The sequence below is a fragment of the Aythya fuligula genome, chromosome 5 (genome assembly GCF_009819795.1).
Source record: "Aythya fuligula isolate bAytFul2 chromosome 5, bAytFul2.pri, whole genome shotgun sequence".
In the NCBI taxonomy this organism is placed as follows: domain Eukaryota; kingdom Metazoa; phylum Chordata; class Aves; order Anseriformes; family Anatidae; genus Aythya; species Aythya fuligula.
In genome coordinates, this window is record NC_045563.1 from 58,774,870 (window position 1) to 58,802,863 (window position 27,994).

A 27,994-nucleotide genomic window follows, 5' to 3' on the forward strand; every position below is an offset into this window, starting at 1 on the left:
ATTCCACAGCTGTCATTCCAAAAAGAAAGAGAATGTCAAATTTTGATTTTTCCCTAAGAAACCAGAATTTAATCAGGCTGTAATACAGGTGGTCAGGTGGAAACTTGTTCAGTCAGGCTAAATTTACATTAGCAGTCAATGTCATCACACAGGAGTTTAATCTGCAGATCAAAACAGTTGGTGCTGAGCTGCCAGCATCCATGCTATACTCATTTCAGGAGATTTTACCGCACATTTGCTCTCAGGAGGGGGGCTCTTTGTCAGAGAGTGGAGTTCCAGGGCAAGGAGTGATGTTTTAAACTAAAAAAGGGTAGGTTTACATTAGATATTAGGAAGAAAATCTTTACTCTGAGGCTGGTGAGACATTGGTACAGATTGCCCAGAGAAGCTGTGGATGCCCCAACGCTGGGATTGTTCAGGGCCAGGCTGGATAGGGCTTTGGGCAACTTGTTCTGGTGGGAGGGGTCCCTGCCCATGGCACGGGGTTGGGATTAGATATTTAAATGTTTAGATATTTATTAGGTATTTAGATATTTAACGTCCCTGCCAATCCAAACCATTCTATGGTTCTGCTTTGCAACTGCAGTACAGTAGACCCACTTCTAGAGTAACATTTCCCATTTTTCTTTTATCTGAAAGGAGATTCATGAGCTTTGAGATGTGAAGCAAAGTGTGGCCAGTGAAGGTAATTTGGAGATTCGCTTCAAAAGTCCATTCCTGATCCAAGCTAAAGTGCTAGTACATATGCAGGTCATTTTTGGTACATTTTGAGACTCCATAAAATATAGAGATATATCTCATTATAGAGATAGTGATGCATTTCAAAATGAAAGCTAAATTGATTGCTATTTAGTTTTGCAAAGATGGTTCCATCAGAAAGGTTCAGCCAGACCCAGCTTAGGGTAGACGCGGACACATGGACCACGGGAGATAAATCCTGCAGCAGGGTGGGAATGGTCTGGCTTGGTCTGTCCTGATTTCAGCATCTTTACTTAAAATAAGGCTAAGGAATGTATTTTGGGAAGATAATGTAATAAGGTCATTTTGAAAAGAAAAGTTTTATTTTTAATTCCAGCATTAGTTATATCAGGAATAGCAGTAATTACTCGAGCTGTAATTTCTTCATTTCATGCAGTTTGGCAATACAAATAGCGGATGATGACATATCTACATCACATTTAAAATAAATATAATATATTTCATTGCTTAGAAAAGTGCCTGAGACTGCTTGATTAATGCTAAATCTGTTCTGGAAGCGGAGCCACAGCAGCAGGATTTTCAGTTTAAGGAACAGCTTTAATTTTTTTTTTTTTCTGTGAGCCTGAGTCTTGCTGTTGAATCATTGCGATAGCTTTATGATGCCTTTAGAACATACAGTAAACTATATAGAGAAGAGAGTGTTACGGGATACCAACAGCCTTGGGTTTCGGCTGGTTTTGTTTTGAGAGGTGTTTCTATTTCCAAAGTCCCGTCGCAGGGGAGCTGGCAGAGCAGAGCTGCCTGTTCGGCGCTGCAGTCCTGCTGCTGCTGCGAGCAGAGGGACGCTGCAGTTCTTTGCAGAGCAGAGCTGCCTGCCACTGCCCTTCGGGGACTCTGTCCCATGTCAGCAGGACAGGATGCGTGAGCACAGCACAGAGGGGTACTGAAACGCCCAGCACTGTATCATTCTGCAGAAGGGAGCTGCGCTGTAACAGCAGGATTGCTGCCTCTGCCTGGTAAATCAGAAATGACATTGCTGTTGTAACAGACTGAAGGCTAAATCAGTAAAGTTTAAAAAATGACCTCTCATGTACAGGTTAGTTTATAGTGTCTTAAGAATTGTGTTGCATTGTGTTGCCATTTGGAACTGACTGAGCAGCCAGTGACATCAGGACGAAGTTGAAGGGAAATGGCAAGGTTACCATTTTTTCCAATTGACTTTCCAGTTGCAAAATTAAAAGTAGTACATAGGCAAATGGGCAGAATTCTGATGGGAATTTATTTTAATGCTCTTTAAATGCTGCTTTTGTTTTGAGATACTGTTTTTACTTTGAGGTTTTGGATAGATGTTAGTTTTTACCTTTCTTGCTTCCAAATTCACAGCATGCTTTTTTTTAAAGGCTGTAATCTGATTTGTCACCTTTCCTTTCTTTTAGCGCATGAAAATATAAGCTTGCAGGTAAACAGAGATAAGATCTGCAGTCTAAGACCCCCAAGCAAATACTGCAGGCCATGAGAAAAAAGCCACTATCAATTTGATAAAGGGCATGGGGAAAAAAAAAAAAAAGATAAGAGAATCTGTCTGTGTACATGGGTATATGCAGAAGGAGGGAGTAACCTTACTTTTTTCTTCTTTGTTTCCTTTTTTGTTCTTTTCTTTCCTTTTAGTTAAATATCAGTGTCTTTTTTGTGATTGCTACAGAGAAAAAAAAAATGTCCCAGAAAACTCCCTGTATTCATTCTGCCCTTTGCCAGACAGCGTAATTTAATTGTCTGATCATTCATTTATTTCAAAATCAATATTCAAATCCCTCTCCTTCGGTCTTTCTCAGTACTGTGGCCTTATTGGACACCTATGCTTGCTGTGCTTTAGCAGTGCCTGATCGTGATTCAGCCTTGCCAGTTCCCTTCAGGGGTGGTGAAGCCATCTGTTCCTGTGGGCTTTCTCAGAGCAGGGTTCCAAGATCAAATTTTATTTAACGCAATATGTCCGCTGATGAGGATGGCTTTTTCAGCTATTCATTTTTAATGCAGTTTGTTACCAGGCATGGTGGTAAGTAGAGCTCAGATTAAAATAATCCTTCATTTTCTTCCTTTGGCACATCCAAGCTGGGACTCCGTAGAGTTCTGTAAAAATTCTCACGTTCTGGCTTTGCTAATTTTTGCTTTAAATAAGGTATGCATTAAAAGTTGTAAATTCTACTATTTGAAAGGCACAGAGGGAGAAATACCTGAGTTCATCAGCTTTTCTGTGTTGTTTCCTGTTTTGGAGAATAACTGTGATGGTCTTGACTAACAGTTAATATAGATAATGAGGCTGAAAAAATATTATTTTGGTTAAAGATACTGTTTTCTAGGATAGTGTGCAGTAAGTTCTTCCTAGCTGCCTTCACACAGCTTCTGCTTCCTTTCCTCGTTTCCTGCCTTGATAGTTAATTTGGTGGCTGCTTTTGCAGTACCTTGCATTCAGAGGAGGCAAGCAGACGGCTCTGTCAGGGACAATAGCATCGTGACTTGCCATGGGGTACTGATGGTGAATTGACATTGTTCTGATACACATATTTTTTCCTGAGTTGGTTTGAGTGATTTTTTTCTTTTTTCCCAATAAAAAACGCAGTTTGGAAAGCTAAGTTTTGCTTAAATGATTTAATTTCTCTGCTGGGAGAATCCACATTTGGTGGCTGCATTGCCCAGATCACGTTTGTCATTTCTGCTTCTCGCTTGCAGAGGCAGCAGGAAAAGCACAGCCGTGGCTTCAGGCTAGAAGAGCCTGGGCACGCAGCCCTCAGCTGCTGGGCTGCAAGCCTCTTGTGAATGCCACTTCTCAAGAGAAACAAGTGAAATCAGTAAGAACCTTCTCAGTAGGCAACTTACAAGCCAGGGGGAATGTAATTTCACTGTCCTGAAAAGGACCTTTTTTGGGGAAAAATTTGCCCATGAAACTTCTATTTGTGCCTATTTTGCTTTGTCTTGATCTGGAATAAATTACTCCCACCTCCTTTGCAAACACAAGATTGTTTCATAGACAAAGTTTTCCATTTTCTGTATGGTCTTATTTTTCTCCTTCCTAATATCTTCTTTTTTGTGTTCGTTTTTCCATTGTCTGTCAGAGGAATTTCTGGGGGTGTTAAGGCAGCAAAAGAAAGGTTAGCCAAGATCAATTTAAGTCCAATTAATCATGTTTAAAATACATGGAATGGAGATCTCATCAGAAAAACTGCTTTGTTGGGCATTCATATTGTAATCTACACATTTTTACCTCTAGTTTATTTAATTAAAGAAGTTAAAGGATAGAGGAAATTATATATTCAGTTGGAAATTTTGTATTAACATATGACAGATGCTGGAAACTTTTTTTTGCCCACCTTTTTTTCTTTTTCTTTTCTTTTTTTTTTTTCAGCCAGTGCAAGGCTTCGACTACGCCAAACAACACTTAGGGCAGCAGGGAGCTGAAGATGAAGTTTTGCCTGTAACTCAGGAGACCGTCGTACTTCCACTTGCAGTGAGAGATGCTCCTGCCTCCCAGGAGAGAGAAATTACTCAGGATGGGAGCACCATTAAAACTGCCCAATCCAACGAAACAAGGAAAAGGTATGGAGTTACCTGTGTCTGCAGAGGTTTATGCAGAAATGGGGCACATGCTGCCAGTTGCTTGGGAAAATCTGTAAGGTTTGGCACCCAGGCTCTGTGTGTGACAGATGGTTCTTCCGCAATATATTCTTGGCGTAACATTTGTCTGCACTGGATGGGTACGATTGCTGCAAAATACAAGATAAAATGAAGTGAAATCTTCACGGGTTGTACGTGGTTAGAGGAGGTAAATGGGAAGTGGCTCTCTTGTGCATTCTGGCATTGTACAAGCGATGAACCTGAAATAAACATTGGATCTGGAGCATGAACACTGATCATTTCTCAAATGAAGCAAAAGGCAGGACTTCTGCAACTGTAAATTGCTGTAGCTCCACGGACAGACTGCATCAGTCCAGAACTGAACCCAGTGTCTTCATTAGCTGAAGAGCAAACCCTAAATGTCCACTGAATTATGTCATTAAAGCAAGACCTCTAGATTCAGAGTGTCTATAGCAGGACAAGTTAGAGCAGACTAGATGGCATCAGTGTCTAGAGTAAAGTTTCTCAGGTTAGCAGTTTCTTCAAAGTCTACAGGGTTGTAGGAACACAGATTAGAAGCTCCCTGGGAAGTTACCTGACCCTCAATCTTCTCCACTGCATTGTCAAATATACCCCTGCCTGAACTTCTTTAAATTTCTTTAAAGTCTTCCAGTGGTGTGATCATCGTAGCTTCTTTGAGAGTCTTCTTTGCTGCCTTTCTCGTTATAAAGTTTTACCTGAGGTCTACCCTGAATCATTCTCAGAGAAACTATTAGGTCAGTATTTCTTATCTCAGTCATGACAGGCAAGGAAGCAGATTATACCTTTACCTCAGGTGTTTTGCATGTTTCAAGTCCAATTTTCCTTGACCTGTTGTCCTTGAAATTAATTTGGAGCAGAGGATCATCAACTTTTTATTGCCATTGCTGCAGAATGATACTGAAGGGAAGAGAGAAAAATAAAATCATGCAGTAAACAGCACGAGGAGAGGCAACAGGTTGTTTTCTAGTACACAGGCATTAAGGGTCCTTGCTTCTTGGAGGGATTTGATTACCTAAAAGAAGGCTATGTGTTTAGAGCAGAGAAATCCTATAGAAAATTAAATCTTTGCAGTTGAGTCACCTCATTTTACACATGTAAATGCACAATGATATTTGCCCTGTAGGAGTAACAGAAAAGCTTGGAAAACTCAGTACAACATTTCTGTGTGCTGCCCCTGAAAGACACTGAAGCTGCCTGCAGCTGTGCGAGGTGCCAGCCCATGCAGCATGGGGCTGGAGCACCTGGTGTTGCTGCACTTCTTGGAGGGGTGAACCTTCTCGTTGGTCATACGCTGAGGTTTTCCCTACAGGAGAAGGGAAACAGAAGGCTACTGAGCTGGCACGTTAGGTTTGGTATGTTTGTCTGGTTGTCCAGTAAATCATCTGCAATGCTATTTGGAGGTAGGATAAAAAGAGAAGAGTAAGCCAGGTGAGAATTGCTATGGTTACTGTAGTTGCTTTGCATGTAAACTGTTATTCTGTCCTTCTAATGTCAGCGGTGTGTTGTTCATGCCATAAATCGCTCAAACCATGAAGATCAGATTTTACATTCAACGTGAACCAAAGTGGACTTTGTGCCTGTTGGTCTTCTGTTCCCTGGTAAAGTGGCAAATGGAAGATCACTGTTATACCAGCTTCACCTGCTGGTGCTGTGCTACCTCAGTTAATAACAGGAACTGCTTTGTAAAATGTTTTGAAGTCTCTTCAAAGCCGCGTGGAAATACACACAGAAAATATAAAGCAGCTCTATTAGTTAATTGTCTAAAAAAAGTGCTTAGGCACCTCGCTCAGTCCTTGGAATGAGTGTAGAAATTCCCCCCTACTTAATCTGCCTGTTTTTTAGGCAAATGTTGGTTAGCAGACTTGATTCAGGAGTTCACAGGAGCGTTACCCTGTCTATAAAAATGTATGGAGCCTGTGATACTTCTTTGCTACCTTCCTAAGCAAACAGTACTACGGAGTTAGTTTTATCTCCCTTGGGGTGATTACGTGAGTAAGTGAGAACACGCAGAAATTTCGTCTCTTTTTGTCCCCATCAGCTGTGTCTGGGGATGGAACTGAATGGTTTCTTAAGATGAAGAAAAAATTCTTGACCTTTATGTATCTGCTCTTTGGTCCTGGTTACTCAGCAGTCTGGAAAGGTCAATTTAAAGCAGGCTGCTCTGAAGTGTGAAGTGGCTGGTAACTGGTCAGTATACAGATATTATTACCAGTGGAAACTTAAAAGATAACAAATACGATGGTCACTGAAAAATGATGAATATTTAGCTCAGTGGCAGCAGAAATCATGCTGCAAGCTATCTGTACTTGTTTCTTTTCCTTGTTCCCAAGCAGAGCAGCTTTTCTTCAGGTATTAGTCTGTACCTGGAATCATTTATTTACCGGGACTGTTCATTAGCAGTAACAGATGTGTCTATTGGGGAGCAATTCTACTTTTCAAGAATATTTATTCTCAATAGAATTTCACACGAAAATCCACAAGTTGAGATGAGGTGGGCTGCATGCTGAGTTTTCCTAAATCCATGGATCTGGAAAGAGCCTGTGTCAAATTATATATATTTCAGTCTAGGATATCCTCAAGAGAGTCCCTAGGAATGACTGCCTCACACTTGTCCCTTCCTGTCCCGACCACAGTAAATGATCTTTATTGAGCCCAGACAGGACAGTCAGAGCTGGAGGTAAATGAGTGTTTCAAGCTGGTGATACAGAATCAGCAATAATTTTGCAGGATGGTCTTCACAGTTGTTTTGGCTTGCTACCATTTCCTGAATACAAAGCCGCTGTGACAGCCATAGACGTTGATTTGATTTCTCTCTGTGAATGAAAGCCCTCTTGACTAAGCCATTTTTTCCCAGAGATGCAGCCTGTTTGCATTATCCTTTCATTGACTGTGCCACTTGGGAGTGATTAATCGCAGGTAGGTGCAGCGGTGACTACACAGGTCCTGTGGGCTGCTTTCATTCCTGTTCAAGCTACCAGAAGCAATGCGACAACTGGGATTTGGAGCAGCACCAAAGTTTCTATCTCCTACTTTGGCCTGCTTTTCTCAATTTGCTCCTTACGACTGAATACTCTCCTCACATTGTGTGTGCATACACGTGAAGTGAGCACATAATTTTGCATTACGGCTGCGAAAATAGTTGTGTGTAAAGGCAGGCTGAGTAATAAAGGAATTAGTTTAGCCACGTTTATGAAAACAAGGGTCTGCTGTATTTTAGCTCTCTAAATGTCACTAAATTAATCACGGGAGTTTTTGTCCTCTGCAGTGCTGCTTCTGGTGTCGTGGGGGTTGTGCACGAGAAGTGGCTGCTTTTGCTGTCACCTAAGATGCTTCTCTCTCGTGGAGGAGCAGCGGTCTGCTCCTGCCTTTCCGTCTTTGTGCACGCCGCTCGTGTTCTGGCTCATTCTGGTGCAAAACCAGACTTGAAAACTCAGCGGCGCAAGCTGTGCAGAGGAAATAACCTTGAAACCAGGTTTGTGAAGAGCTGACAGCCTCTCTTGTTGCTATGGTTACTTGCAGCCGGTCCCCGAGTCAGAACGGCTCCATCATCAGCAACGAGTCGGGAAAGCCCAGCTCCAGCCGGAGCTCCCCGCAGAAAGTAATGGCACCACAAAAAGTGACAAAGGACGAAGGAAGGAAAAGAAACGGTGAGAAGCGTGTCCTGCTGAAAGCTGCTTGCAGCCGCCCTGTCATGGTACCCACCCTGCCACATCTTCCCATGCCTTTAGCTGCCCTTCGGGCATTTTCTGTTTATAGCTGGTTTTACTTTTTTTCCTGCTGTAACTATTTGTCGACTTCACACAAAACAGCATGGTGTTCACTTACTATGCACGGGCCTTTGCAAGCTTTCTGTGATTGTTTATTTTAAGCCAGTAAACTAGTGGAGACCTGATGATGCTTAGTAGGTAGACTGGCTTTACATTTATTTTTGTGCATTACATTCATTTCTCTTACTACTGTTGCTGAGCCCAGACCTGATGAAGGTGAATTACTTGGTGAGAAACGTGTGAGACGTCCAGAGCTTTAACTTCCCATTTCTAATACTCCTCATCGTACATTTTTGTTACTAACACTTACTGAGAGCTTTTTCTGATGCACCTAGGATGTAATGCTGAGTGTTTTTTTCAAGCCCTTGGTTGATGGTGGTGACTTGTGATTTGAGGTGTATCAGGAACATCTGATGAGAGCTGGATCAAATCCCCTTTCTTCCTTGCTTTTTGCTGTTGTCCATCTCTCTGCTCATTTCTCATGAGTTACAGCTTTGCTTCCACGGTCCCATTTGCTGTATGAATAGAAAACACTGTGCCTGACCCAGCTGATCACTTGCCTTTAAAGGGAGGGAATCAGGCTACATGTGGCCTCACCGAATTATGTCACGAATACAGATCTATAATTCCTTGTTAAAAATACAAGTTTGGAAGCGAGGACTCGGATAAAGAGAAAAACTTAGTTTAGATCACTTCTCCTTTCTCCAGTAAAACACCTGGGTAGCTTCTGCAGACCATGCTGATGGCAGTCCTCGTGTGACATTGCCATCTCTTGACGATCACTACGTCGAATACTAAAGTGTCCTGCAAAGAAAGGCTTTGCTGCTTTAGCAAAAATACAGTATGATATAGAGACAGATACAAAGCACCAGAGATGGCCCTTGTCCTATATAGCAAATCAAACTGCATTTTTTGTGTCCTCTGCTCTTCCCATGCATGTACCGTACAGCACTACATCTTGTGGGGACCCTAAAATTGATATAACTGTAGTGTTCTGTTTTTAAATCAGCTTTACTGATTTAAATCCGTGATTTGCAAATTCACAGAAAAATTTTGTTCACTTTCTGTTGTGAATGTGTTTGCTAAATGTTATTCTTTCTTCTGATGTATCTATGACTTTACTGATTGCTCCAGTCCCATAATAATAAGTACTCTTATTGGGCTATCTCAAAGAAGTCTTTCCTTTGTAATCAGGATTAAAATATATATATATATATATATATATATTTTATGATCATAAAGATATATTTTAATGTTTCAAATGAAGCTTCTTTTACAAGACAATAACATTTATGGTTTCCAGAGTTAAAATTTGTGATTTATTTATTTTTTTAACCCAAGACAGCCAGTGTTCAAAACTAGTGCCAGGTAATGTTTACACATGTTGGCAAAATAATTTAGCAATGGTATATTTTGTTTTGTTTTGTTAGGTTTTAAATCTTCAAAGAAAATTGGTAAGAACATGAAATTTGTCGTTAAAAGTCTGACTAACACCTGACATCCTCTCTTCTGACCTGGACTGTACTGCGTTTGTAGAACATAGGCATAGCTGTTTAAAGAAGCCTTTCAATAGCATATGTGCAAATCCTAACTCTTTATTTTAAATCTTAATTTCATTTTAGTTTCTACTTTATTTGATAACAATAACTATGTACTTTTCAAATTATGCTGGAAAACTAATAACTACTTTCTTGTTTGTTTTACCTTTATTATTCTGTCTTCTGGGGAAAAAAAAGCCTGAGCGGTGATGATATTTAATATGGTTCAGGTGCTTCTTGTGAGGGGAAGCAAAAGAGCTATGTGATTTCTAGCAACATAGAGCAACCATCTTTAGTGTTCACTCCGTTCATGCTATGGATTCTTCTCCTTGGCTCCTACCACGTGCTGGCAGCAAGATCTTGAACTGCCAATGGCAGACTGGAAGAGCAGGATTTGTGTTTGAACTGTAATAGTATAACTAGGTGTTAGCTCTACCCAGTGTGATTAGCATCGGGAGAATATTTTGGCTGGTTTTCCTTCCAGTTCAAGAAAGAAGCTGTTTTTCTCTTAGCTGTTTGTCTGAACCTGCTCCAGCTCTCCAGCCTGACTGTAGGCTGACACCTCAAATACAAATGTCAGCAAAAGAAGCTGCGTGTTTTCTTCTCTGAAAAGCAGCCTCTTAAAACAGGAATGAATCCCTTGATGGTCACATGTCTGATGTGGGGACTCCAAGTTAGAATGGCTCATTAGTTGCCATAGTTACAGACCAATTTTAGATTCTATTTCTTGCTGACATTTAGTTACACAGAAAAATGACAGCACTGGATGTTACCTCAGTACATAAACTCTGTATGGCTTGTATCAAAATTGACTCCAAATGGAGTATGTCAGGGCCGACAGCGACCGACGTGAAACCACCGTAGGCTGACAAGCTCGGCTTAAGCACCTGCTGTTTGGGAGGAGCAGGAGAACTCTTCAGCTGAGCCTCATTTTTAGATAAAACAAGAAGAAAATACCTATTTGTATGATGATAGCGGTACATTTTGGAAAGATAATTGCATTTTTTCCCTTCTGTTTTTCTTGCAAAACGCTTCTTCATGTTTTAATAGGAGGTCTCATTTCTAAAAGTTAGTGAGCTGTGCTTTCACTTACTTTGGGCACTTAGAAAGAATTATAACCCTTTTTTAAAAAGTGCCCAGTTGCGTATGTTGGAAGACTGTGAAATGAATGAGTTGACCAACAGAGATACTGGCAGTTTCTGAGACAGGTTTATGACAGGTTGCATGAGCTCCTCATAAAATGAAGCAAGCAAAAGTTACCCAGGCTGTTTTGTCCAAACTTTGAGTGCTGGATCTTGCAACCTTCCCACTAACGTCTCTGGGAGCGTGTGATTGCTTGTTTGTTTTGAGGGGAAAAGAAAGAGAAGAGAAAAGAAGAGTAATAAGATGTTAACAAGGTGGAAAGCTTTAGTTTGCTAGCAGTTTTTAAGCACGTGCTTCTATACCTTTTGGGTTGAGAAGTCGTATAGTCGAGCCTAGATTTATACTAGATCATGGGAATATTCACAAGCAGCATTCAGAAGGAGTCAAACTTCTTCTGAATGACTTCTTTCTTCTGTAAGGAAGCTTTTATTCCTCCTCCTAGGACTTCCAGTGCTTCTTCTCATCTTCCAAGCATTTGGACATTGTCTTTAAAATTAGATGGAGCTTCTCAGAAGTAGTGCAATCAAGGACCTCACTCCTTTTTAAGACAGGAGAAGGTTCTAAGACTACAGAATTTTCTCTGTCCAGGCAGAAGCTGTCATATAAATTTTTTATTCTTTTCCCTCTGTTCTTTGTAGCTCATCCGATTGAGATCTCTGAAAACCAGATGTCTGTAGGAAAAAGTTCTGGGGAGGAAACTTGACTGTCTTATTAGCTTAGCTAACATCAAAAGGATCCTTGGCTGTAACTCCACCAAGCTGTGATACACCGCTTCCTTTATCCTACAGAAGTGCTGGCCACCAGTTCTCACGCAGGCTGATGTGGCTCAGTGTCAGATCCAGCTTCTCCGAATTTCTGAGCAGTTGTCTGCAGTGACTCAAATTGAAGTGAAATATGGCAACAGCGACTGAATCCAGCAGCAGTGATGCAGCAGTCAGTCAGCTTTGACAGTTACCTTGAGGACCTGACATCTCCTGATATCATCCAGGGCTGCCTTTTCTGTGCTGGGTGGGTTGAAATGCAAGTTAAGATGGAAAAGGTTTCATCTGGCCAGTTTTCGGTCCTTTATTATAGGCTTCCTAATCTAGAGGAGTTTGTTTTGTTTGTTTTAAATATTGTGTGCTATTACTCTGCAAGTGACAGTAAACCCCTTGTTTCTTCAAATGTAGCCTATACTATTTCCTTCTTTCCTTCTGCTTTCTCCACTTGTTTTTTGTTTTTTGTTTTTTTGGTTTGCAAGAGGCAGCCAAGTGTTATAATCTATTCTGTGAACTTCTGTGCATGTTTCTGAGCCTTTTCACACTCCTGCGAAAGCAGCACCTCTGAGTTGCCTGTAATGTGCTGTGGGGTCTTCGGATGTGTTCACAAGCACAGCAGAACTTGCATAAAGTGGAAAATGTCTCTGTTTGACTTCTTTTTTGGTCACTGTGGCTGAGCCAGATTGTATTATTTAAAACCAAAACAAAACAGTCTTTTTGACTGCTTTTCTCAGGGCATGAAAATACCTTTCCCATGCTGCTGAAAGGTGCCTGTTGCAGCATACCTCTGAAGGAACTGAGATCAGTAGGTGGCTGTGCAATTAAATATCTCTTAATTCAAGCTTGCCTTCCTCTGTGGATGAGCTTTACTCTGCCACTTAATCAAGTGTGACAGCATTTTTCATCCAAGCAGCGATGCTAGGAGTGCTCATGCCATCAGATCCAGCGGCAGTCTGAGTGGTTGTGCTCTTTCACTAATGCACCAGCACTGAAGAAAAATGCATGGTTTTATTGTACATAGGGAAAATACTCGTGCAAAGCTTTAAAGCTCATAGAGCACTACTTAAAAACAGGGCTTCTGTTATAGGTGCTCATGACTTATCTATCTTCTTTGTATCATCATCAACCTTGACAGTTAAATCGTTATTTTAATTATTAAACATGCCTGTGATGGTATTAGAGCCAAGGAAATTATTTAATAATTTAATAATTATGTCAGCCAAGGAAAAGGTCTGATGGATTCTGTACAAATGTTACGAGATACGTGGTCTCCTTTTGAAAGACTTTGGTATTTAAATAAGTGAGACAAACGTGGTTGGATGAGAAGATTAACCAGAGAGGGAGAGATCCTTGTTTCCCTTTATAAGGACAAGATACATTCATTGAAACGAAGCAAACGGAAGAGTAGACATCCCATGTATACAGTATCAAAAACAACACCCTTCAAATGTCAGTTTAGAGAGCTCAGACCACCTACTTGGGTAACTCCTATTTCAGGATCCCAGCCAAACCCAGGACAGCAACACCTAAGACACGTGGCCTGGCCTTTAGGAGATTTTGCATGTCAGAAAACAACATCCAGGAGAAAGTGTGAGCTTCCTCTATTCATCTGTAAGCTGTCTCCTCTGGAAATGTAATGTTTGTGGTGTTCACAAAAGGCCTAGGATCGCACTAGCTGACAGCTGGGTGTGTGGTGGGAATGAGATGTGTGTTTCCACAAGTAAGTACTCTGTTACATCACAGTATCTTCCACAGAGGTATTTCAGTACAAATAGGTTTGGATTTTAGGAAACTCGTATTTTACTTGTAGGCTTATAAACTCCTTCAGGAACATCCATTTACTTATTGCTAACAACTCGTGTTCAGATCTTTCTGGAGATAGCTGACAAATGGAATAATTTAGATGATTTAGAAATTTTCTATTTTTTTTTCTACATATAGAGAGCTAATAATGAAAATTATTTTCCCACTATTAATTTAATTTACATTCAGTGGTCAGGGTTATTGTTTGAAAGACTTAAAGGCAGTATTGAAATATTTAAACTAATGATTTTTTTAGATCTGTAACATAGTCTGCATTGTCAAACTTAGGCTTTTCATTTAATATAATTTACTTGCTTTCCTATTATTTTAAGCCCTTTCATTACTCAGAGAATTGATTGCATACTGTCGGCACGGTTATAATGTTCCCATTTGCCTCATACAAAGTAAATTTTAGTGCTACATTGAACAACCTGAGAAGAGGCAGAGCATGCCTGCCTGCTTGCAAATGTTTCCCAGCTGTTGGTTTCCCACGTTTTTCCCTGAAAATGTCATTCTTTTTCTGAGGATTCCAGAATCAGTGAAATGTTTGCCTCTGAGCAGGACCGCTCACCTTTTCTTTCAGGTATTTTGCTGTGAGGTTACCTGGTCCACAGGTATTCAAATTTCTTTCAAATGTATTATTTTTTTTTTTTTTAAGGTGTGTATTTCAGTCCTCTTTTTCTCTCTTCCGATGTATTTTGATTTTGGACAGGGTAGGAAAGACAAGCTGGAGAGAGAGAAAGGAAGGACAGAAGAAATCTTGTGGGTCCTTCATAGGATCTTAGGCTGACAAGAGTAAATTTTTGATTTCTTACATAAACTAACAAATAGATGAAAAGCAGGATATCCCAGCTGGCTACTTTTTCTGACCATTCAGAGCTACAGCTTCACAGCAGCTTCTCCACCAGCTGCAGCACCAGTGGCACGAGTGGGTAGCACCATCTGCTGGCATCACCTTCTGGAAACAATGCAGAGCTACACTGAAAGTGAAGACTGTAGCATGCCTTAGGCAGCATTAATCTAGAAAATTTTTTATACTGAGAGCTGCAGTAATGTGGAGTTGAACCTTCAGTGATGGTCCTGATCTCCAAAAACCCAGAGTCGTGCTGATTTTCTTTGCAATTGTCACTCAACCTGAATAAATGATTGCTCTGGATATATCTTCATGTACTTCAGTCACAGAAAGATTAGGAAGAGTAATTCAATCTCAGTGAATTAAGTGGCATGAGATATCTAGCATGAGATCCTTCAAAGAGGGTAAATTGCTGTTAAGTAGGTGATTAAGTAGGTGGTGCTTTTTGGCATTTTCTTCCACTGAACTTCTAAGTCTCACTGTGTGTGCATGCACACAGGGCAATCCATCGCTGGAGGAGCAGTGAAGCTATGAAAATGGTTGCATGCATCTGTTCCAGAGAAGAAATTAACAGCATCACTTTAGTTATGTATTGCTAATTATGATAAGCAAGTGTGCTTATGGTGAGTGGCTGCACAGAACATCTGGACAGTTCGCTTACATTTTCTGTGACCATCCAGCTCGTCCAGCTGAGGTAGTCAAAGGGTTGAGCTTCCTTTGGTCAGTTCATTAAAGCCTAGGAGTGGCCATGGTTCTTCTGTCAGAAGCACGGGCTGTGAATTCTCCCCAAAAGAGACAGGCAGGAGCAAATATTAAAATTCCCCCAGTACTTGCTCATGGTTCGCTGCCAATCTCAACTGAAGCAGCATGCCAGGAAGTGCAGATCACAGATTCTTTTATCACACTTCAGTGAAAAAAGGGCAATGGAAAAAAACCTACTTTTACATTTTAAGTGCCACTTAATGAACAAATGGTAAGCTAAGGTGGAATATTCTTCCAATTTCTAGTCCCATTTGGCTATTATTTCCAAGCAAACAGCACTCTACTAGATAGATATAGATGTGCTCAGAAATAAGAGTGCAGATACTGAGAGTGCTATTCTCTGTTCATGTACCAATTCAGAAGTAGCTCTCATTTGTGATTCATGAGTGCTCTGCTCTGCTCTGCTCTGCTCTGCTCTGCTCTGCTCTCCTCTCCTCTCCTCTCCTCTCCTCTCCTCTGCTCTCCTCTCCTCGACACATTGGGGTGGGAAGAGCTGCACCTCGTGGTTTTGCAAGTTGATGCTTAGCCACCTTCCAGGGGTTTTGTGCATGCCTGGTTTAAGCAAACACTGCTTCAGCAGCCAAGAAGAAGCAGTTCTGTGACTTTTTGGTACTTGAGCCACAGGTGAGATGCTATCCAAGCTCACCTGAGTTGCGGCAGTCAGGAGAGATGATCTTTGCTTGTGCAAGACGAGCATTTCCTCTCCTGGAGGTAGTCCTGTCCCTGCTGAGGTACCCTGATAGAGTAGCATGGAAGTTTCAGTAGTGAATTACAGAAAAAAAAAACAAAACAAACCTCTTCCAAAAGTGCAGCTGGTGACTTCCCTGAGAACTGAGCTGATTCAGGAGACCCAGAAGGAAGAATGTGCATGCTTCACTTATGTAGCCATGGCGATATCAATGTTTTCCTGTTCAGGTGCTGTGTGGGATAGGCAAGTATCTCTTTCTTCATCTGATTTTGCCTGTGTGAAGCCCCGGTGGCATGGTGGTCAGTGGGAGCCTGGCGATTCATTTCAATGAGCCAGGCTTGTGATCCGCTCACTTTTTCAAGCACACAAATTCAGACTTTGAACAACCCCAGAAGGAACGAGGGGATTTCAGACCGACTAAAGGCTCTCTGTCCTATTTGGACAGGTCCCGGGAGCCGGAGGGACAATATTTAATGACCCAGGGATTTAGCCCATGCGGTTCTCAAAAGCTCGAGTAGCGTCAGCTCCAGTCTGCACTGAGTACAGACAGGACGATAATGAGCTTACTCAGTGGGTTCATATTTTGTTGCCACTGTCAAATATTTTCTTATCAAAATCATTGGCTGTCTAAACTGCTGAGTTTATACAAGTCCATTGTAATTTGTGCAGTGATTAAATATTAAAACAGAGCGTATTTTCAGAGGAAATAAATTGAGAGCAGACCACTTTGTTCTGTAGCAGAGGATCTCTCTTCCTGTCAGTTAGGAGATGGAGCAAGCATTCTTCCCTTTAATAGCACAATTATTCAAAAATGTTCGCAGGAATCTCTCTGTAGCACTTGTGCTCAGGCTTTAGAGGCATGCTTTCATTCCAAAATGAGGATGGGGTTAGGTGTAAGGCTCTGCAGCTGACAAGGTGGTGCAGGTTTACAAACACAATTTGGAGTAGAAGGGGTCTGACTGTATGTGAAAGTTATCCATTTATATGGAAATCTACAAGTGCAGGTGCTTCACCATGCCATTTAATCGTAAAGCTTTTCAAATCCTTCACCTGTCTCAAGAAATCTAGTGGTTTCACTTTACAGCCACTGGAGGTACTGCTGTACAAACCAAAAAATAATATGAATGTGGATGCCATTAGTTTCTTCAGTGTGCTTTAACACACAACAGCGATGTTTTCATTTTAAACAGACGGTAGTTTTAGAATTTAAAGTGTTTTCCAAAAACAGTAGATATTTTTTTGTTAAATTTTGAGAATGCCATGCTTTACATTCTAAGACACTGAAAAAGAAGCATTGTCTGTTTAGATTCAGTGAAACTACTGATGCCTTGGCACAGGGACACCTCCATGTGTGTGCATGTAGCATCTTTTCCATGTGAAACCTAGCAAAAGATGGACTCTGAGTTTCATTGCCAGTTTCAGTTTTCTCTGTCATTCATCTTTTCCTTTTTCTTTTCATCTTATTAGTGCAGATTGGAAATAAACTTTTTATTTTTTGATAGGGTGAGTGCCAGGTAATCCTTTGATTACCTTATGTTAGCTGTAATCTAATGGGATTTTTTCCAGTGTAAATGTCTCCCAGGTCTGCTCCTGGAGTGTACTGAGTACAATATTAATCTAAAGCATATGCTTGCTGAATTTCCTCTTTAAACATGCAGTAAAAATACATGTCTTTGTGCTAAGTAAGTTTGGTGTGCTTCAGTGCCAATCAGCGATGAAGAGGAAGGAGGCATTCTCTTCGATAACATTGCCAAATCTGCCATCGACCCCTTTGACACCTCTTCTGGCTCAGTACAGCTGATAGCTATCAAACCCGTGGCACTACCTCCTGTTCACGCCGCGTCAGACAGGAGCCAGGAATCTGCCATCATTAACGGAGAGGTAAGGACCACCTGATAAAGTCTGCAGTTATTTCCTTGGCTACACCCAAAGGTGGCACAATCTTAAGCCTGTTATGGTTGATGACTGGTAGGAACTTTCCACCCTGATACTGTATAAAGTCCCATTAGCATTATGAGCTCTAAGGACCAAGAATTTAATATTGGTTTAGAATCGATTTAGAAACTATTGGTTTAGAGCAGTCTGTCGTGCTCTGTTTCATACTTGCACAAAGCCCGGATATGCCACACAGTTTCTAAATGCAAAGGAAGGCTTCTTTAGAATTCAGCATCTATTTTCTGTAAGTGACATTCCTGAAACTGTGCCCTCCCCTGTGCATACATATCTTGGGAGTTGTGAGAAGATTACAGAATTTGATTCTGAAATGAATAAATCCCAAGTAAATTACTAATTTTCATGTCACTGACAATATTAAGCAGGAGGGAAATCTTAATACTTAGGTGTGTCCATGGGAACCCGCCCTGCACCAGCTCAGACCAAACACCCTTTTATTTTACGATCGTGACTCTGACAGGGGCCCATAACAGATTTGTCAGACAACCATACAAGTAAGAACATGTGATGATAGGTATTTCACTAGAATACTTCCCCGGCCATCAGTGATGACTTCTTTAAGGTTTTGTTTAGCCAGAGGTGATGTCTCAGTACTTCGTGGACCCTACAGGAGTTTTCAGCAGTGAGTTCTCCCAGTCGTGCCCAAAGGCAAGTACAGCTTTGGGTCACAGCAGTTGGCTATCATCATCAGTGTTTGTCTTCAGTGGGTGTATCTGAGTCACTGTTGTGATGGTACATAATTTTTAGGCTAAAATTATTTAACCATCTGCCAAGCCATAAAAAATGCAGCAACTCTATTCACTTGCAGTTCCTCGCTGCTTACAGATGGCACAGTGTGGTACAAAAAGCGCTGGGTAAAATGACACACGAAGCGCATCAAACACACTCTAACAATACCATTTGGAAGTAGTCAGCCCCGCACCACCCGTTAAATGTCTGCTTGCCTTTCAGGTGAACAAGGCTTTGAAGCAGAAGTCTGATATAGAGCATTACCGCAACAAGCTGCGCTTGAAAGCCAAGAGGAAGGGGTACTATGACTTCCCGCAGGTTGATCACAACAAGGGGCTGACAGACAGAAAAAGGATGTATGAAAAAAAGCAGAAAGAAATGGACCACATTTTGGATCCAGATCCAGATGTCTCATCTCCGTTTGCTGAGCCTAAGAACAGGTGAGACTTTTTACGTGCAGTTCTTCCTCCAGGAGGAAACTTGCTCTCCAGGGGTTGTAGGGAATCAAAATCTTAAGGAGGCAACTGTTTGCTATAAGATCAGCTGGTCCCTCCTACTTCATGAAGAAAATGTGTATTAGCTAATATCTATATTAGTTATATCAATAGATATTAGCTAATAGAAGATAATTTAAGAAAGCATGTAATTTGGTAAAACTGCAATGTTGCTAAAAAGCAATGGAAAAGCAAAGAAATAGGGGAAGGGACTGTTGCAAGTTCTTCCGAGTCATTTTCCAAGAAAGGTAAATAGAAAAAGTAGTAGTAATTCCTTCAGTAATACAGAGAGTGGACTCAAGCCAGGAAGCTAGCATCCGAATGAATTCTTTTCCAAAGCTCAGTCAGTGCCGTTACTCTTTTTGCATGATTTTAATCTGACTGTAACTATTGCAGTAGGCATAAGGAAATGCAGCCAGTACATTGCCTGTGTGTTTCAGTAAATCCTGCAGAAATCTCTAAGGATGTGTGTGTGCCTGTGGTTGGTGACCGTCCTGTGCCTTAAACAGAGAAGGGTATAATTTTCTCATCTGCGACATGAAACTGGCATGTTGTTTAACAGTGCTAAGGGTTGATTAACACTTCATTGTCTTGCAGATAGCGTACCAGTAGTATTCGTCTCCCTGTTTTAGAAGTGAGGGGGCAGTGTAGATGCTGACTCTGCCTGAGTAGGTGGGTGGACCTGCTCTGTCACTGGTGCTCCCCAAAACGCAGGCTGACATATTCAGAAGAGGAGATCTCAACAGTTCTACCCCAGTGCAGCCCCAGAGAAGGATGGCAAAGCATGCATCTGCCTCCTTGCTAGGGGTGGTGGAGGTGCGAGGGGGGAAGTCTTATTAAAGACTGTGCTTGTCACTACATCTCCCACCGTGAAGGCTCCAGTTCTTGCTATCACCAGGGATCAGCAGTAGTTGATCCATGGAAGGAAAGAGATACTGAAGTACATTTCCTTTGGAAAAGGCATTTTGGCCTTGAGGCACAGTCTTGTATCCCATCTCCTGGAAAGTTTTCATATAGGTGTAAATCAGGACTGCAATCAAAGTGTCAGTGATGACACAGTCTTTGCATGCAGTGCAACTTCAGCAATTACCCTTGAGATGAAAAAGACTCTAATGGGAATTACGAAAGCAGTATTGGCTCAGAATATGGGCAAAAGCTGTGATCAGATGTACTTCTACAGGCCTAGAGTTCAATGACTGAGCGTATACTGCCCTGGGTGGGTTGTGTCTCGCTGTTGCACTGTCCAGTGAAGAAAAAATGTAGGTTCTATCCGTGCTGGGGGGCTCACAGCATCATATCCTTGTGCAGTTTCCTAGTGAGAAAGGAACAAGTCGCTTCAAATGCACTGGGAAGTTAGGATGCTGAACCTGTAGCACACAGGAGTCCTGTGCACAGTCAGTCAAGAGGATATGAATGAAGCAAGTAGAGACTTTTATACGGCTGTGCTGCACGTACAGTGAAGAACTGAGGCATTGCTTTGGATATTTATTGTGTGTCACATGCCACGTAGGGAACATTTGAAACATTCACACGTGAAGCTTTGCTGCTAACCATCTGCTTTTTGTTTAATATACTAATGTTTGTTCGTGTGCCAGCGTGCTGCTGAAAGGTTCTGGAAGACATTTTTCTATGTGCTGCTGTGTAAATCTGTCATAGTCTATTTGAGATAGCAATCACTAGCGTGATAGAAACTGCTTGAGGGCAGGTATAGTGCTCGAGAGGAATGATTCCCTTCTGTGGCTGAACCAGAAAAGGCTGACTTTTGGATTTACTTGTTGAATGTGCAGTCTATAGCCCTACATACGGAGAGAGAACCATTTCTGATGCTTTTTGCTGCAAGACACTAAGCATTTTGGGAACTTCACAGATGTTTCAGGACTTTTTGCAAGCAATTATGTTCCACAGTCTGTACTAAAAGTGCCACACACAGACTTTGAACTGAACGTAATGTGCTGCAACACACGCCACAGCATTATTCTCTTTGTTTTTTAAGTAAAAACAAGATAGCTAAAAATGACATACTTCTGGATGGAAACCTTGAATAAAACTTAAGGGTAATGTGGTTTATGTTACTGGTAAATGAATCAATAAAATTGTGCTTCTGTAAAGAGATAAAAATGCTTTTAAAATAATCTAGGCTAGCATAAAATTGGAAAGATTTGATTTATAATGTTTTCTGCTTTTATCATTAGTTTGTGTCATTACAGTTACAGCAATTAAAAACATACATTAAAAAGCTTTATACTTTTTAAAAAATAATATAATTTAGGAGTGAATCAAAGATTTCAGAGTTTCTAAGGAAAAAGGCCTGTTGTACTTTTTTTCTGTTTTGCATATATTCCACTAACTTAAATCATGTTATTACGGCATTACCAAAACGTACCAGATAACAAAGATGCAGTTGATCACATTATTAGAGATCACCTTTGCGTTTTGTTTTTCTTTGAAATGGTATAGAAAAGTGATCTACAAAACAACACTCTGTAAACTTGATCTGTTCAAGAACAAACAGCTTTGTGCCCTTAGTTCCACTGAGTCTTCTGTACCATAAAACCCATGTTTTAAAATGTTCCAGTTGTGTTCCCAGAAGGCACGTGCTAACCCATTTGAATGCCAGTTGTTAGCTCTCACACCTCCTTTCTCATTAGTAAAACTTCCTTAAATGAGCTAATTGGCAATCTCAAGACAATTTTGTAGGAGCTTACTGATGATACATACTATTCTGGGTTATTCCTTAATAGTTTGTAATCAGGTCAAGAATCTGCATGTATTAGAGAGGTGTGTGTTTGAATCCCTTAGAAGATGCATCACAAGAGCATCAACCAAGTATTAAGGGACCTGTAGTAAATCATGTACAAAATTTTAGAGACTTCAGAGTGCAAGATTTGTCACTTCGCTACGATCGCTGTCAGGCCCCCTGTGCAAAACAAGCAACACAGCCACGTGAGATGGCCCGATCTGCTTTTTAATAATTGGAATGGAACCACTTCCCAAAGCAGAAAAAAAAGAGCATGACCAGGCAAAGAGAAATTCACACGAGGCTTTAATGATGTTATAATTACAGTGTTAATCAACGAAACTGGCATGTAATTATTTGACCTGTTAGGGACCCATGATGGGAGGAGTGCTTCTCTGATATATGCAAGACAATGACTACTAGCCAGATAAACTGTGGGAACAACATCTCCTACACTGCACTGGTTTAGAGGTAACCTTAAAAGATGGGGTTTGATGAAACATGAAGTTCCTGTGTCACAATTGGGCAACAGCTACTGAGTACTTACTTACAGATATGTTCTGCATCTTACAGGAGAATGCTATTTATTTATTTTTTTTATAACCTATAGCAAGGAAAGCAATGATGATGTCAGAAAGACTACAGAATACTTGGGATATTGAATGATATGTTGGTTTTCTAGTTAGTATCTTTGCTTCCCCTTGCTTCTGAGCTCATGGTGGTGAAAGGTCAATGTCTAGGGATTTCTTTGCCCCAGTGCTGCTTAAAGCTATGTTGGAAGTGGTTTAATCCCAGAGAGTACAGCTCTCTGTTAAAGCTGTGGCCAGTTACCAAACTGGCTATTTAAAAACAGCATCTTGCAAGCAGTTCCCTCCCTCTTCTCCCATACACTTTGCTGCGTGTTCGTTTCAATGGAGTCTTGTTCCGCTTTACTCAGTATCAGCAACCAAAATCTCTGCTCTGCATCTGAGTGTGTGGAAGGTGCCATTAGTTTTGGCAACAGCACCTATTTATTTTTCATTAATTTAAGTCATCCCAGCTAAGACTAAGAGAGTTCTGGTATCTTCTTGGGACATATTTCATCTGAGATGCTCCCACACGTGATGCCTGTGTCTTTTATTTAGTTCTATTTTCTTAAACAGTAAACAAAATACATGTTATTTTTATAATGTAACTGATGTGTAGAAATTCCATATACGTTAAAAGAATATCCTATAGTAATAAAGTGACATTTTTACGAACCGTATAATTTTAGAATAATCTTTTGTTTGTATCCTTTTTGGTTCACTGTTTTCTTGTTTGATGCTTTGTAGGCAACAGATGAAGAACTCTGTATACAGAAGCAGGCAGTCTTTGAACAGTCCTAGCCCAGGAGAAACTGAGATGGATCTTCTAGTGACTCGAGAAAGACCTAGGCGAGGAATCCGTAACAGTGGATATGATGTAAGTTTATTAGATATGTCCAGTGAACTTCGCTCAGCAAAGTCTTAAACTATTCCTGAAAACAGGAAACTGTTGATAAGCTCCAAGTGAGGGTGTCCATGGGTACTTAACATTACAATATATGTGTACTCAGCATCCTGAAAAAGGCACAGACGCTTGAATGTACTTTATAGCTGCACACCATTTTACAGTCTGAAAAGAAAGGAACACAAAACATTCTCCTTGAAACTCATATTTTGCAAAAGTATTGATTTTTGAATTTAGATAGTTCTTCCAAATATGCAGCTACTTTTATAGGACACCAAAATCTTTGTTGTAAGTAAAATCCTCTGTTTTTTTCTATGTCCCTTATGCTGCTCTCTTGATTTAGAAGAATGGACAACCAACTTGTAGGAATTGCACTTAAGTCTAGATATCAGTGGCTTGTGGAGATCCCCTGGGAACAGCTATTGGCCACACTCTCGTTCTCCTCTTACTATATCAGAACCAGGAGAGTTTTGAATAGGTAAATGTCAAAACCAGCCAGAGTAAATTCTGCACTGGTTTGTGGTCTGAGGAACTCACACAGCCAACATAAGGCTAAATTAGTTGTCTTACACAATCTGAACGTACACTAATTATAAGTTTACCCAGCATACACCCAAACTGAAGATACAAGTAACCCAAAGTAGAATTTTTCAGTCCACCTTGTGTACAAAATGCTCAGCTATCCTTGAAGATGAATTTCTGGAGAAGGTCTAAGCATTTCTGGAAAATAAGGAAGTTCATCTGGTGGTTGTTCATTCTCTAAACTGTAACATCTTCTAAACAAGCATTTTGTGGGGGACTGAGTTGTTAATTCTCTCAGCTGGCAGGGATATATTTTTAGCAAGTCGAAGGAATTCACCAAGGTGAAGGAATGTCTTTGGGAAAGTTTAATCCTTTTACAGAATTATTTGGGGCACGTTGTATGTGCCAGATTTCTTAAGAGATTTCCTTTATGTTGACACTTCCCATCAGCTTGTATGAGTCACATTGTGCCGTGTAGTTGGAATGACTGCCTCGTGGCTTTTTGAGGCATTAGGATACAGTGCACTTGCCTGGAAAAAGAAAGGAATAGCTGTTAAAAACCTAGAGTTGCAACAGGCTTTACATTTTGCAAAAAGAAGTTTTTGTTTTTGTTTTTGTTTTTTTTTTTTTTTTTTCCCACTTAACATGTTTCCTTTCTTATTTGAGTTTTCTTAAAAAAAGAAAACGTTGTCAAGCTGGACTTTCCCGTGTATCCTGAAAATCATATGTTTCAAGAAAATCATGGGATTTTACAATATGCTAATAGAAGGTAGTTATTCATAGGTGAAATCTTCCTGAAATGAATATTGAAAGCATTCTAGCAGCAGCCATGGCCTCCTGCCACTAGTGCAAAACGAATATGCCATAAGCATGTAGCTGAAGATTTTAAAAATATATTTGAGGAAGTTGTGTATATTGTAATGTATAAAAATAGATTTTCAAGAAAGTTTGCTGAAAACCCTGGAAGGAGCATAATGAGTTTATTATGCACTCTCAAAAATGTACAGTCTCTGACATCTGTGCATATTTTACCTAAGTTTGCTTTGCTTTATGTTATAGCAGGGAGGGTTGTCCCTGACAGAGTCTTTTTCTAGCGACAGGTTACATAAAATTCTCTTTGCCTGATGTGCTGCAGATTCACTGCAGTGCACCTCTTCTAGCAGTGGAAGTATTTTCTGTCTGAAAGCAGAGAAATGCCATGGGAAAATGGAACAGGATGTTGAAATCTAGTTCCCCAGCCTCAGCTTGCAGCGTGGGCTGATTTCCCTCGCTCCCGTTCGAGCTACCTCGGTGCTGTGCCAAGCATCTGACAGGCTTGGTCTCCCAGGATACCCACAGGCGCTGAAATCTATATTCATGCATGGGATCCATGCTGATCTCACCCCTGGCTCATCTAAACACCCCTGGAAGTCTGACCTCTGGAGACGAGCATCCTTCAGACAGTTGCAACTGAGGCACTGGTCCAAAAGAATTCTTTTATTGGATTGTTTTCTTTAGCCATTAAGTTCATGTGGCAGATTTTGATAAATTGGGTTTAAAAGATCATGAATGATATAATGTACTTATGAATTAGGGCTGCTTTTTGTGCTGAACCTTGTACCCTTACTTTTTTTTTTCACCTAATAACATCTCATAGAGTTTTTTGACATCTGCTTTGTTGTTCAAAAGGTTCCACCCTTCTCAGACTCCTGCTAACCTCCTCCCACTACGTTATTTAGCAGCAAGTTCCACCAACTACATGTGAAATTTGTGCTTTATAAGCAGTTCCAAATGATCCAATTCATGAATCAGGTACCTCAAGTTATCTTCAAGACACAGGAATTTTACAGATCAATAAATGGCTTTCTATTTTTCCCAGCTCTTACCAGTCTGCCTACGTTATGCGTTGAAGTTTAATTTCCCAACCATGATAAATGGTGGTGGATTTTTATTTATTCTTTTTAATAAGAAAAGAGATGAAATTTTCCCTTTCTTGAAGAAACTTCAAGAATTGCTGGATTGGTATTGACAACAAAGTCATAAGAGTTTTTGCTCTATCTGATTTTGCATTGCTCTATAAATAGGAGAGGGAAGTAAGAGCTCAAGATCTGCTGTTCTATACTATTGATACTTATTTTTTTTTTTTTCTAATTATTTTTAAATGGTTCCCCTTACGTAAAAATATCTAATATTTCAGTTATGGTTGTCTAAAATAGTTAATTCTGTATAATGATTGCTGTTATGTTTCTTTGAATTGTGGTCCAATTTCTTGAAGCTAAAAACCGATTAGAAAATAAGGCCAATGATTACATCCCTGTCTGTACAGAATGTGTAGCTTTTTGTAAATTCTTCTGTTTGATGTTCTGAGTATGGTATTTAGCTTTAGAGTATCTTCTTGTAGATGGATTATTATTGAAGATCACCTTTTAATTTTAAATAACCCCACCAGGGTTTAGTATTGTCACCTTTCCCTAAAAAGTAGCTTAAGCAAACTTTATTAACATCTTTATTACTTCCAGCATATCCAAAGACGATTATGAGTAGAGCAAATGCTGTAATGAAAGAGTCTAGGACCTTTGAGCTGCTGAAGAGCTTTATGCTAGGGAAGAAAAAATTTAATCTGGTTTTGGTGTAAAAGGAACAAAACAACCTAATTATAAAAGCCTAAGAGAGCGGTATGCAAAAGAATTTACTGGTGCACCTTTATTTACAAGCTGCATTAATATAATTATATCAATAAGCTTCTGGATTTACACAAAGGATTTTACTGATACCGTTGCAGCAGGGTTGTACCAGAAGTGCATGAACTCTGCTTCGCCTTACAGGACTTAATTTTCCTTCTTCATGTTACTCTCAGTCTTTGTATTATCTAGTAACTGTGTCTGAACAATATCCAGGTTTTTATGTTAACATGAGCATAGAATGATGTCTATTTACAATACTTTTGTGCTTTGGTTGTTATGAAAGCAAATAAAATGCATCAGAAAGTGATAGGATGAATTGAAATATATTTTAAAACTTGAGTACTATTAACTCTCACCAGTCGTGTCCAAAATCTTCATGCCAACTTTTAAACTAATAATTCAAAGCCGACTTAATATTGTCCCACTATTAAGAATCCAATATTCATGTGATTTATTTTGGATATTATTTTCTTTTACTGGACAGGATCAAAGAATCTCGAGCTGTAATGGCTTCACCAAGGGGTTGTAGTATAAAACCTGATTTATTTCAGCATTGGGTCCTAATAGGTCTCCTGTGGGATCCCATTCACTGTCATTTTTACAGTCATGGGGATACAGAACTATGGCTATGAACCATTCAGTTGGGACAGGATGATTTTAGAGTCTCTTTGGTTGCACTTATTATCCTAGGAGTAACTCTAGGAGTATCTAGGAGTATCCTAGGTGAGAGGTGTTGAGCACCTGCTTTGTTCACTGTCTCTGCGTTAGTTTTGGACAAATTTCTGTGTAACTGCTCTCTGGCTAGGTAGGATGTCTGAGCTGGTTTGGGATATTTTCTGCAAAAGACAGAACCTATCCTGTGACATTATTGGTGGTGCTCCTGGCTTAGAAATTTCAGGAGAAGTCTGAAACTTTAATTATTCTGAAATCTTAGTATGTGTGAGTGAACAAAAGAATTTCAGTCTGTGTAGCTGTACCACGCCGCTGCTGGTAAGCAGTCCTTCACGGCGATGGTACTATTTAGGGAAACACACTCCTCCTGGTACAGTCGATACTAACAACGAAGAAAAGAATTTCAGCATTAATTCTAATTGTTTTTAAGTGAATCCTTAACAATTTAACATGTTACAGATTGTCCCTGCTAGCTTTTGCAGCAAACAATGAAGGATATGAGAGTCTTTGAGTGCCTGGCTATTGTCCTTCCCTGTGTGACATAATTCCTTTAAAACGCTTGTCGTGTGTCTATACTGTAACAAGTCCTGACATTGTATGTTCTAGCTCTGTTTGAGAATGTTTTGTGTGAAGCAGCACAAATACTGCCTTGTAAAGCTTTACATATACATCCTTTTACTCCATCCAACAGACTGAGCCCGAAATTATAGAAGAAACAAACGTTGACCGTGTCAATGAGCCTCGGAGCTACACCAGGTCCCGTCAGGCCAAAGGCCATTCAGAGACCTCAACTTTAAGTTCTCAGCCCTCCATTGATGAGGTTCGACAGCAGATGCATATGCTCTTGGAAGAGGCTTTCAGCCTGGCCTCTGCGGGCCACGGAGGACAGAGCAGGCAGGAGGCCTACAGCTCAGCACCACACTTGCCCTACTCAGAGGTGGTGACCAGCGCTCCTGGTACCATGACCCGACCTAGAGGGGGTGTGCAGTGGGTCCCCACATACAGACCAGAAATGTATCAGTACAGTCTGCCAAGACCAGTAAGTGAAACTTCTCTTTAGTATGCTGTAATATCATAAAGATAGCTCTACTC

General features: G+C 40.5%; 1 protein-coding gene across 1 annotated transcript in view; it reads left to right on the plus strand.

Annotated features, from left to right (window-relative positions):
* KIAA1549L (KIAA1549 like) overlaps window positions 1-27,994 on the plus strand; it is a 100,624-nt gene that overhangs the window by 55,199 nt on the left and 17,431 nt on the right. The window contains exons 12-18 of the mRNA XM_032188561.1: window positions 4,100-4,290; window positions 7,870-7,997; window positions 9,548-9,571; window positions 17,365-17,543; window positions 18,567-18,784; window positions 22,889-23,018; window positions 27,594-27,941. Coding sequence (XP_032044452.1) covers window positions 4,100-4,290; window positions 7,870-7,997; window positions 9,548-9,571; window positions 17,365-17,543; window positions 18,567-18,784; window positions 22,889-23,018; window positions 27,594-27,941 — 1,218 coding nt within the window. The remainder of the gene's footprint in view (window positions 1-4,099; window positions 4,291-7,869; window positions 7,998-9,547; window positions 9,572-17,364; window positions 17,544-18,566; window positions 18,785-22,888; window positions 23,019-27,593; window positions 27,942-27,994) is intronic.